Source organism: Marmota flaviventris, chromosome 6 (assembly GCF_047511675.1).
Source record: "Marmota flaviventris isolate mMarFla1 chromosome 6, mMarFla1.hap1, whole genome shotgun sequence".
Taxonomy (NCBI): Eukaryota; Metazoa; Chordata; class Mammalia; order Rodentia; family Sciuridae; genus Marmota; species Marmota flaviventris.
The window spans coordinates 85,461,491-85,474,327 of NC_092503.1; the positions used below are offsets into that span (position 1 = coordinate 85,461,491).

Sequence of the window (12,837 nt, forward strand, 5' to 3'; positions counted from 1 at the left end):
CAGGAGGGGCCCTCTCAGCTGCCATGAGTCATTTCAGGCTTGCAAGGGCATGCCACTCACTCCCAGGATTTCCAGTATTTGGTCAAGTACAATTTATGAGACACTAAAGATAGTTGGTCTCATTTTATTATGGCTAAGAATCACCTGTTGTGATGGCTGAACCTAAAACTTACATTTCTATACCTTACCCATTTCTTGAGAGTGGCCATTAATCTGCATCTTTAGAAAGTACAATTCATACTTTGAGAAACATGGCTATAGAATTTAATGTTTTAAAGATCTATGATGCTCCCAACCTAGTCTCCACCCCTTATGCAGAAGCAGTAGTCCATAAAAGCAGCCCTACCTTGAAGTGAAACAAGACACTTGCACAAATATGCAAGTAATCATTTTCAAACTCCAAGCTTTATTTTCTTCCACATCAGAATAATTAACATTTGCAAATATATTATAGGCCTTACCCAGAGTTCTCCATATATTAGGAAAGTTTCTTGAAGGATAATGGAAATAGCAGTGGACTGAAATTTTGGAGACCTACAATATGTTTCCAGCTTTGCCACCAATAAGTGATTTAACTTTGACTAAGTCCTCAAACACCATACCTCTCCTCCGTCTCCTCCTCCATAAATAAGATGTTTAAGTTGGCTTATCTTTGAGATCCCTTCCGCTCCAAAACTCTATAAAGCTCTTGATAAACTAAGAGGAGAGCTGGTATTTTACCTTGAAGTTTTTCAGATCCAAATCAGATTTCATTAGTTCCCAGTCTAAACTGTAAGCAAATGTGAGAATGATTTTAGAGAAAGATGACTATATAGCATTCCATCAATATCCCAAAATAAAGCAAACCAAAAATCTTTCACTCTTCTCCAGGTAATAGAAAACCTTCTGGTCTCTAGACCTCAAACTAACTTCAGGCTTCACTATTTACTAACCTGGTTAACTCGGGAAAATAAACTGTTCTCTCTCAGGTTTCCTCATCTCCAAAATGAAAATAATAGTGCCTACTTCAAAAGGTTATAGAAATTAAATACTTCACATAAAGTCCCTGGCACTGTGGGAAAACACAATATTTAATGTGCTAAATACCTTCCCATTCTTTCCTAGTGATGCGTCTTTATATAGAGTTCTCAGTTTGAGATCATCCCAATAGGTGATTAATAAAATTGCCTTTGACATGAATTGTTGCTATTTTCTTATAATAACAGTAGCTACCAATTTCTTAAACAATTCCTATGTGTTCAGTACTTTAAATGTTACCTCATTTAATCCTCACACTAAGCATAACATTGTATGAGGCAGAAACCACTATTTTTCAGATGATAAAACTGAAACCATAACTGCCCACAATCACACAACCATTAAGTAAAAAGACCAGCACCTGCACCCAGGTAGCCTGACTCCAAAGCCCAAGCACATCTGTTACACTATGGTCCTTTATCCTCAGGATCCACCTACCTGTTAATATATATCCCACACAATACCAAAGATATGTGAATGAAGAGCCTACACCCTTTAAAAATAATTCTCACATAACTACAGGTTCAGACAGAGTTCCACTGGCAAAGCTGCCTGTGAAAACCTGCCCTGGGAGATCTGCCCACACACTACACTAATTAATCTACTTTCATAAAAACCATGGGACTGATTTTGAGCTGTGCAGCATGAAATGTATGTTCAGTAGCATTGTTTTCACCAGAAAGCCATTCTAAATGAACCAGATGGGTTTTTTTTTTTAAGTTCTTCAGCTAATATCTCAAATTTTAAAATTTTCTCACCCTTACCAGAACATGATAAAAAAATAAAATACCCCATAGTCAAAGAAAGAAAGATAATAAAAGACAAAATAGATTTTAAATTCTGAAAAAATAGGAAGTGAAGATGCTCCATTAAGTCTCCAAAGTTTAAGGCAAAAACTAAAAGCAAGTTATCAGAGGATATAGACATAGAGAGTACCTCATCCCAATACCTTAATGGAAAGTGGTACTGGCAACATTAAATAGGAGTAGGTCTGGCAACATTAAAATCTAACGGTGCCTCCAGCCAAAAGGCACTCACCAGGGGAGGCCCATGCAGAGTCCCCCCATTTTCAGCTAGCATTTTAGTTCAGTTTTTTTATTTAAATCAAATTTCCAAAACTAGTGAAAATTAATTCATTAATGGAGAGAAAGACTATGTTCTTTCTTATTTGAAGTAAATCTTGCTCCAGAAAACTAGTGAAAGTGTATAAATGAAATTTTCATATTATAGAAAGAGAAGGGAAATAAAATGGAGATTATTTCAATGACATCAGAATAATTCAATGCTTTCATATGCCTTAAGAGTTCTCATTTACAACTGGTGAATCCCAATGTTCTAAACTTTTTTTCCTAATTTGGCATGGAACTCCAGGGCAATTCTGCAGGGAGAAAGAGATTAAAAAAAAAAAAAAAACAGACTAAGGAAGAGAAAAGGGGCCAGACTCACTCTCCACCCAATATTACAGACTGATTCCAAGCCAAGGGCTGCTCCATCTTCACTCCTCTGGTATTTATTACCTGCTGAACTTTTCCAAATGCTTTATCAATTATGTTTATTACTAAAATAGCTCTATAGTTGATTTAACTGAGAGATGATGGTGATGATGCTACTGATGATGATAGTGGTGGCAGTGACATGAGATTGATACAAGTACTCTTGAGAATCTAAATCTTTAAAGAGACATTGGGGGCTGGGGTTGTGGCTCAGTGGTAGAGTACTTGTCGATCATGTGTGAGGCACTGAGTTTGATCCTCAGCACCACATAAATAAATAAATAAATAAAGTTATTATTATTTTTTTTTAAAAAAAAAGCCTAGCACACACCTATAATCCCAGCAGCTCAGGAGGCTAAAACAGGAGGATCACAAGTTCAAAGCCAGCCTCAGCAATTTAGTGAGGCCCTAAGAAACTCAGCAAGACTCTGTCTCTAAATAACATATAAAAAAAGAGCTGGGGATGTGGTTCAGTGGTTAAGCACCCTGGGTTCAATTTCTAGTACCAAAAAAAAAAAAAGACATTAATACACCTTTACAGAATTCCATAAAGTTTAGTAGAAACATTTTTTTCTTTAGGGCTACTTTTCACACAAAAAAAAAAAAAATTAGAAGAAAGGAAGAAAAACATAACCAGTCACCACTCCCCAATAAACGTAGGAGTAATCTATTTTTTAAAATGAATAATTGTAATGCAATCAATACTGTTGGCCTCAAGCATGGAAATGTAAATAAAATTTCCCCTATGTCTATCCATCAAATAATGAACTCTCCCCTGAAGAAAAGCCATATTTTTCTGCCTTTATTAAAGTACATTCAGCAATCTGAATCCATTAGTTATTACTATTTCTAATACAAATTAAACCCAAAATATATTTTGCTAATGGAAAAAAAAAACCCACCCCAGGGATTTCTAAAACTGTCCAGGACCATTGGAATTGAGGCACTCAAAATCAGTCCCTCTCCTTAACTCTGCTAAAAGATAAATCTCCATTAAAACCAGTCTTTGCTTGGAGGCCTGCAGAGAAAGCTGATGAAGCAATCAGATCTGAAATGCATTTGTTTGTGTTTACAGTAATGGGGGGAAATTACAAAACATGAATTTTATGAAGATCCAGACCCAGAAGACTTAAAAGTCCTCATTTATCTACAAATTGTTACATAAACAAAGGATGTAAGAAGTTAGATAAAGTAAAGGATGTTAAGGACAAGGAGGGAGAAATGACTTGATCCTTAAGTGCTAACATTTACAGGAAGCACCTGTTCTGAGAACAATACTCACAGCTCTGATAAAAGAATAACACTCTCGTTTGAAAGAGAGAGAATGCTCCTAGCAAGGAGAGTTTCAATGAAACTCTATGTTGACAGAGTCAAAAACTGCCCAAGAAAGAAGTAGCATTTTCCTTCTTTCCTTTTCAGAGATCCATTCTCTTCCTTGGACAGGGTTTTCCGGACCTAGTCTTGAGCACTTGTCCTTCCCAGGAATACATGAGGAACACTTCTCCCAAAAGAAAAAAAAATCTAAGAATAAAGTTTAAAACCAAGCCACAGTATCATGTACTCCCAGTGCAGGTACTGTCTGTTGTACAAGAAAGACTGATAAGGCCGGAGTTATAGCTCAGTAGTAGAGCACTTGCCAGCATGTGTGAGGCACTGGATTCGATCCTCAGCGCCACACATAAGTAATAAATAAATAAAGGCATTATGGCCAACTGCAACTAGAAATTTTTTTTTAAAGAGAGACTGATAAAGGACACTGCAGAAAAGATAACAGAGAAATTCTAGAATAAGCGTATGCAAGCAAAGACCAAAGTCCAAGCAAAGACCAAACATTTCTTAAAATCATCTGTTATTTTGTACCTCTGCACTGCAGTAAAACTGCCCAAATTATAATTTTTTAATGAATAAATAGCAAACATGGAACTATCTTCAGTATCTCCCCTGTGATTTAATACTTCAATATTTTCTTTAGCCCTAGTATAAGACCAGGTTTCATTCATTTTCAGAAACAACAGTTCAGTAATCAAAAATGAGATCTGCCTCCAGTGAAGAAGGAAATGATGCTTTCTGCATCTTCTTCTTCAGTATTATTTCTAATAATATTAGCAGTTGTTCTGTATTGAGTACATAATAGGTATATTACATACTGATTTCAATTTCATAACTGCCTGGGGAAGTTGGCTTCATTATCTCCATTTTACAGATAAGCAAATGGATGCTCAGAGCAGTTAAATAAATTGCCCAGGATCAAAAAACTAGTATCAGAACAGTTCTAGAACTCAAACTCAGATGTTAAGACCTAACCTACACTTCCTCTCCAGAAAAACAAAGCCTACCACCTCTCTGAATTGCTCCTCTAAGTAACAAAGTGACCTGCCCCCCAACACACACACACTCCTCTCCTTGATTCTTAGACCAAATTTACCCACCCAGTGGGTCACCTTTCACTGGAGAAGAGATCCACAGATGTAGATAAACTTTTATCTCATTTGATGATAGTGCTAATTTCTCTATGCTGGTAGAGGATAAACGTTTATATAAAGAACTATTGTAGCTGGGTACAGTGGCGCACCCCTGAAATCCCAGTGACTCGGGAGGTTGAGGCAGGACAATCCTCAGCAACTTAGCAGGCCCTAAACAACGTGGCAAGACTGTATCTCAAAATAAAACATAAAAAGGCCTAGGGATTTGGCTCAGTGTTTAAGCACCCCTGGAAAGGAAGAAAGGAAGGAAGGAAGGAAGGAAGGAAAGGAGGGAGGGAGGGAGGGAGGGAGGGAGGGAGGGAGGGGAAAAGAAAAAGAAAGAAAGAAAGAACTGTAGAATCCCATCCATTCTTCACTATGTTCCCTTAAATGACTTTTTAAAGATAGTTCTTAACTTTATAGGAATTTAGTTAGTTGTGTTTATATTTGGGTGGCAGAATCATGGGTGATTTAGGTTTCTTTCTTTTACTTCCAGTATTAATCAAGTTGTAAGTACCAAGAATATATTGCTCTTGCAACTAAGGAAAAAATACAGTAAGTGTACATTTTAAGTATTTAAGTATTAACCCCCTAAAATTATTTTTCCCTTATACTTATTATTTCCCTTTTTCTTAAAAAAGAAAACATTCACTGAGCCAATATGATCATGGGCCCCAGCCTCCTTTGCTGACTGAAAATGGACAGTGGTAGCATGACCCATTTCTAGGCCTACTCCAGAAAATCCTCTTATATGAGAGACTCTGTGCTCTTCCCCTACAAATTGGGGAGCCATGTTTTGATGATGATTGAGCTAAATATGGAAGGAACCTGGGTGTCTGAATCCCACTAGGAAGAGCATTCAGGAATGCCATTTTGGACTTTACAAAAATAAAAATTAAATGTGTGTTATGGGGGTGCTGGGGTTGTGGCTCAGTGGTAGAGCACTTGCCTAGCATGTTTGAGGCACTGGGTTCGATTCTCAGCACCACATATAAATAAATGAATAAAATAAAAAGGTCCATTAACATCTAAAAAATTTTTAAAAATAAAAGATTGAGAGGGGTGCTAACAATTAAAAAAAAAATGTGTTATGAAAGTCACTGTGAATTTGAGTTCCTCTGTTACACTACCTACTCCATGGCTTTATTAACATATTCCAATTTTTACTGCAGAAGGGTAAGAATCCACGCACCTTTTTCAAAGATTCCTTCTGCTTCCAGAACAGAGACAGTTAGGTTTGACATGGTCTTGAACACCTCCGCCTTGACAGTGACCTGTGAGGGGCTATGTTCCAGAAGCTCCACCCCAACAGTTATATTTCCTCCAGGCCTGATGATCCCTGGGGCTGTCACCAGAAAACGGGGCCTAAAGAGTTCCCAACAAGGGAAAAGACAAGTTTTTATCCTCACATCTTCATTCTTTTGTGACCCTACAATATCATAAAGAGTGAGACAGACTCTCCATACTGTCCTTATTGCAGTTTTACAATTAACGTTGCCCCACTGCTCCATTTAGCAATGCAGTTAAATCCTATGAAACAACAGTAATTCCCAAAACACTATTATAATGCAGTAATCCATGCATTACTATTAAAGGAAGGCTTGTTATTATTTCCATTTTATAAACCACAAAGAGCACAAGAGGAACTGAGATGTGAAAGGCTTACACTGGAGCATGCAGAACTTATAGGCAAGGTAGAAGCCTCCAAGTTTCTACTTTACAGATTAACTTCATCCCAGTGTGATTGCTTTTCTTGGCTTAAAAAAAAAAATGACTAGGATTTTGCCCGTTTCTTATTCAAACCTTTATACTTGGGCATACAGCCAAGGGGAAAAAAAAAAAAAAAACATTGATTGAAATATACCATCTGAAAATAAACTACCAGTGGTGAAATTTCCGGGTAAAACAGAGGGAAAAAAAAAAAAACACCTCACTAAGGTAGTTCATTATCTGCTAATTTGCTAAATCTACAGTTTAGGGATCAACTACGAAAATCTTTAGGAATGGGGCACTATTATCTTAAAGTTCTGATCTTTCTTATGAACACATACTTCAGGTACTTGAGCCCCACTTTGACAATGCCAAAGTTGAGACATCTTGTTTAGGAAAAAAATAATTATCCTGTCTTTGAGAGAAGGCAGCACATTAGTTGGAAGCAAAAGATTGAGAAGCAAAAGGCAGAGGCAACATGGGCTAAAAATAAAATTATTTTCTTTATAAAGTTGCTATAGCCATAAAGACGATTAAACATTATGGGTGGAGAACGCAATTGTCCCAGGAAGAGCCACCCTGCAGCGATAGGATCAAACATCCAGGCCAAGGTCGGGCTGGGGACTGCGACCGCGCAGCCGCTGCCACTTCCCGAAGCCCCGGCCCAGGCCCATCCGCGCCGCGCACCCTCCCCGCGCGCCCGCGCTCCTACCCGGGGCCCGCGGCCAGCGCGGCCGTGCACACGCAGAGAAGGTGGGCAGCGGTCAGGAGCGGCGGGCCTGGCATCTCGGCAGCGTCTGCTCGTGAGAAGGTCGGCTCCTGGGCAAATTCGCAGGCACTGCGGGGTGTGGCTTGTCACCTCCTCTCGAATTTTATCTCCTGACTCGAGTTTAGCAATCTGAAATGGGAGCGCCTAAAAGCGGAGTGAGAGATCTAAATTGAGACGGGACTAGGTGGCTCCACCCTTCCCACCCGCATTACAATGGCGCTTCTCTCAGCTTTGGCAAACTTCTCCAATCCAGGGGGTTAGAAAGCGGTCTCTAAATGCGGTCAGCCCAACCTGACCCCGCCATCCCTGCTCCCCGCGTAGACCTGAGGGCGCCCACTTCCCCGGCCCACCGGGTTCCTAGGGCTGTTTACACTAGCGCTCTACCAACGGTGCCCGGAGTGAATAAACAAGCCCATCCTTGTGAGGAGAAATTCATAGCAACTATGTGAAGTGGAAAAAAATCAATCATTGTCCTCCAGACTATGAGTCAGAATTTTAGAGAAATGCAGACGCGCGCGCGGGCGCCGGTATGCACGCCAAATGGGTACATTTGGAGGGTAGCTGTTTGATGTATAGGACTGGGAACAGAGAAAAACATTTTCTCCTTAAAACAAAAACTGAAGTATATTGCTTTCCTCGCCGAGAACGCGTTATGGTTTCTCCACTTTAAAGGAGGAGGGGGCAGTGTTGCTCAGTGGTAGAGCACTTGCCTAGCATGCGCGCGGCCCTGGGTGCCATGGGGGTTAAGGGGAGTGGTCCCCTGCCTCGTGCAACTCTGAGAAACAATTATCTGGGAAGAAGCTTTTATACTTACAACTCTCACTAAACATTTACTTCAGAAAGTATTCATAAGAACTGTAAAGCCTAGGGTAATTTGTCTAAACACAATTAGGGCCTGTTGGAATAAAGGCCAGTGGCCAGTGGTGGCGGTACTCAACAGTTATTGATCCCCATCTCTTCTCCTGGCTTGTCTGTAGTTCCTGCCCAGCCACCCTCTTTGGCACTGCCACCATCTTCAGATGACTCAGGTTTCACCATGACTACACCATAAAAGCAAGGAACTGCCAGAAACTGTTGGAAAACAGCACATTCAGTCCCTCACAACTTAAACTTTCTAATTCATGGAAAAGTTTTAGATGGTGAAATTTTAATATGGGGCAAAATGCAAACGGAAAAGAGGTCAGCAAAAGAATGTCTCATGGCACAGTTATGTGCTAAATAAAGGAGAAAGTAGCACCTAGACCAACTGTGGTTTTTGGAGTCCAGGAACTTGCTTTCCTCCCTTTCCTGTTCCACCCTTTCTCACCCAGCTGAACAGCCTGCAAGCATCCCTCATTCCTCTCCCAGGGCAGCCTATCTTTAGTGACTGACCTCCTGTGCATGCGGGACTTGGGTATGGCCAGAAGTGTCAGAAGCTGCCTGTTCCTGACATAGCTGTTACTGTAGGGCTGGCCTCACCTATGTTGTTCAGAGAGGAAGATCAAGTTCAAGTGTGGGCAAAGTGCCGTGGTCTAAATAGTGCTTCTCACTCTCTGATGTGTATGAGAATCACATTAAAATGCAGATGTTGATTCAGCGGTACAGGATGTGGACAGAGATTCCTGCTTCACATTAGCAGACAGTGGATCATGGAGATTCTACACATAGGGACAATTTGGGGGCACTCAAATGAGCAAATGAAGTTGAGATCATTAAGATAATTCTCAAGCTTCCCCACACACACCTTTTGTGGTGCTGGGGATTGAACCCAGGGCCTTGTGCGTATAAGGCCAGCACTCTATCAACTGAGATATATCCCCAGCCCCTCAAGCTTTCAATTCAGAACAGTAGACAGTAAATTCAGGCAAGCAAATATAAGCAGGACTCCAAAAGACTAGTTGATAATGTTGCATTACAAGAGGACCTACAGAAAGATTCAGAACCACCTACTTATTTTATGAAATTAAATCTGTGTAGATTTTGAACTGATGCACCTTCCCAGTTTATGCCTTCCTTCTCACAATGCACATTTTTTAAAATTTTTCTTTAGTTATAGATAGACACAATACTATTTTATTTACTTATTTTTATGTGGTACTGAGAATCAAACCCAGTGTCTCACACATGCCAAGCAAACGCTCCACCACTGAGCTACAACCCCAACCCCCCCACAATGCACATTTGTTGAAAGTTTTAAACTTACAAAAATTTAGATGTTTGGGTTCGCATAAAGATGATGCTATTTCAAACTTGGTACAGAATAGCTACACAATTAAAAAAAAAAGGTTAATTAAAAATGTTCATCTCAGAATTTTGGTTTTCTTAATTAATTAAAAAAAAAAACTTAAAATGGCCTGAACATCTAACAATAAGAGATTGGGTTAAATAAATGACTATATATCCATGTCATACTATACTCTGAAGTAATTAAAAATCATGGTGTTGAATTACAAATATTTATGATATATTATTGGGTGGGAAAAGTCTGTTGTTTTTTTTGTTTGTTTATTTGTTTGTTTTTTAAAGACAGAGAGAGAAAATTTTTTAATATTTATATTTTAGTTTTCAGTGGACACAACATCTTTTATTATTTTTTTTAATGTGGTGCTGAGGATCGAACCCAGCGCCCCACGCATGCCAGGCAAACGCGCTACCACTTGAGCCACATCCCCAGCCCTGGAAAAGTCTGTTTAATAAAATAGAATTTAAGTGGGATTTCATTTTCATAAAAATAAAGTGTACATTCTCATTATAGTTATACATATTAAAGAAAGATTTGAAAGGTGTTCACCAAAATCTTATCAGAATCCTTGTGATATATTTCTGATGAAGAATATGTATTATTATTAAGAATATGTATTATAATCCTTGTGCCATATTTCTGATGAAGAATATGTATTATTTTTCCTGTAGGAAGAAGAAAACAAAATGATGCTGCCTTAGTAAACAGTCTTTGAGGATGTATCCTAGAAATTCTTGAGTAAAATTCCTTTTTTTTTTTTTTTGGTATTAGAGATCAAACCCAGGGATGCTTAACCACTAGCCACATCCCCAGCCCTTTTTATTATTTGATTTTGAGCAGGGTCTTGCTAAGTTGCTTAGGGCCTCACTAAGTTACTGAGACTGGTCTTGAACTTGCAATACCCCTGCCTCAGCTTCTCAAGTCACTGGGATTACAGGCATGCACTACCATGCCTGACAAGTTCATTAATTTTTAAATCAAAAATATTATGTGTGTTCTCCCATGAAAACTGAATTCTCTTCAAGATAACAACCCCACACTGTTCCCATGTCCCTTCAGAACTGTCTTTAGTTTGTGGCTCAGTGACAATGGCAGACTGTTTGAAATGAGACAGACAGATACTAAGAAATCCTTGGAGGTGGTAATGCAGACCATATAGATAATTTCCCAAAGTCACCATAGATCAGCCAAGGGATGAAAGCTAAATATAGATAACAACAAAGAAAAACTGATAGACGGGGCTAGGGTTGTGGCTCAGTGGTGGAGTACTTGCCTAGCATGTGTGAGGCACTGGATTCAATCCTCAGCACCACATAAAAATAACTACAACTAAAAAAATTTTTTAAAAAACTTATAGAGAACTGAAACTCAAGCCCCTCTTACCACTTCCAACTTCAATGTCATGGGTAACCTGCAGAGAAGCTGCATATGTGTTTGGGTCACAATTCAGACAAACTGAAGGAGGAGATCCTCAGAGAACTTCAGCAACTGCAGGCCTGAACACCACCTCACAACCAAAAAGTGAGCTAGCACTTGCTACAGCAAGTGTTCGTACCTGCCTTGCTCTCTTCCTACCTTGATCTTTAGAGGGTAAAAAGATACATAGCTCTCCTTCACTTTTGGCTTCCAAATTCATGCAAAATGTCCTATGGCCAACATGATCTAAAAGCACAAGCAAAGGGAAATCTGAGAAGTTCAGCTCTGTCTTAGAGAAGATGGCACAATAACAAAGCCACCAAAGTCCATGCCTCATCTCAAATTTTAAATTTTTAATTACAATGTTTCATCATGAGTAAAACACACATTTTTAACATTTCTGAACTTATAAATCAATGGCACTTGGCATCCACATATACCCCCTTAACGATTTAACTTCATAAAATAGAAAAATCATACTTTCACCTAATGTGATACAAATATCCCTTTTTTCTCAATTGTGTTGTTGTTTCTATTTAATCACAGGCCCTCTGAGTACCAAGAAATGCCCCCAGGGCTTTCCTGTATATTCCAGAAATTCTATCTCAGTGACTAGTGGCAACCCCTTATGATAAGGATCATTAATCACTCCAGCCAGTAGAGTAACCCCTTCTCTGGCTGTTGAGGCACTGTCAAGAGGAACCCCAAGTAGCCAGGTGGCAGTCTTAACTTTTGAATTTGACAGAACCATCATGGTGTCCCATAGTGGAAGCATTCCTGTCTTGGTACTGAGATCTCTTAAGAGCCCCATACTGCAGGAATGAGAAGCAAAAGTTTCACAAGTGGATCACTAGAGGTAATAGAGGAACCACTTACTTCCATCCCTTTCTTCTCACACCAGAGAAGTTGGCTTTAGGAGAAAAATATTCATTGCTGATTTTGAGCACATGCCACATTCTAGAATCTATTTTTTTTTATTTTTGCAGTTCAAATTTTTAAAATTTCAGAAATATTATGTATGGAATTAATGTCTACTTATATTCATCATGTATTTGAGATCCAGTTGGGAACTATTTATATAGATTTTTTTTTATCTAGGGGCAGAAGGAAGTTCCTGTCCACTGGAAGACAAGGAATGATTTTGAAATTAATAAGTGATAATAAATAGTGGTACATGGCCTTAACTTTCTATATGAGGGTTCAGAATTTGAAATTAGAATTCTGTACCCAACTAAAATATCAAGCAAAAACAAAGATGAGATAAAAACATTTTCAGAAACGGAATGGCTCAGAAACTTTGCTTTCTACATTTTTAAAAATTACTTTAGGAGGACATAGTGAACAAACCAAAGAAATAAGCCAAGAAAAAGGTAAAAGTATGTATAATCCCTGATAGTAATGAAGAAAGAATTTCTACTAGGAAGAACCCTGGGAGTAAGGTCCTGAGGGAAATAAAAAAAATCCTAATAGTATAGATATGCACAATGGAAAATTGAGACTGTGATAAAGTAAAATAGTGCAATAAAAGGGAAGGGAATTTAGAACCTCAATGGGAAACAAAACACGGAATTGAAAAAAAAATGTAAGCATGATTCATTATTTGGTTTTGCAGCAAAAAATTATATAATCATGTCATTGAAAGTGTTGTTTACTTACTTATTTATAACTTATAGGACAAAACACTGATAAAGAAGAGTGAGGAGTCAGATGTGATGGCCCTAGTCCCAGCTGCTCAAGAGGCTGAAGCAG

General features: G+C 38.8%; 1 protein-coding gene across 3 annotated transcripts in view; it reads right to left on the bottom strand.

Moving 5' to 3' along the window:
• The window catches only part of Cd109 (CD109 molecule), a 182,314-nt gene that overhangs the window by 135,077 nt on the left and 34,400 nt on the right, over positions 1 to 12,837 (bottom strand). The window contains exons 1-3 of one of the 3 annotated variants that reach the window (XM_071613256.1): positions 7,802 to 7,863; positions 7,395 to 7,595; positions 6,165 to 6,337 (exon numbers count right to left, since the gene is read on the bottom strand). In XM_071613256.1, coding sequence (XP_071469357.1) covers positions 6,165 to 6,337; positions 7,395 to 7,468 — 247 coding nt within the window. In that variant the 5' untranslated portion in view covers positions 7,469 to 7,595; positions 7,802 to 7,863. Of the gene's footprint in view, positions 1 to 6,164; positions 6,338 to 7,394; positions 7,596 to 7,774; positions 7,864 to 12,837 lie in introns of those variants that run through there. The other 2 variants (XM_071613257.1, XM_027928246.2) reach the window with 2 other exon arrangements.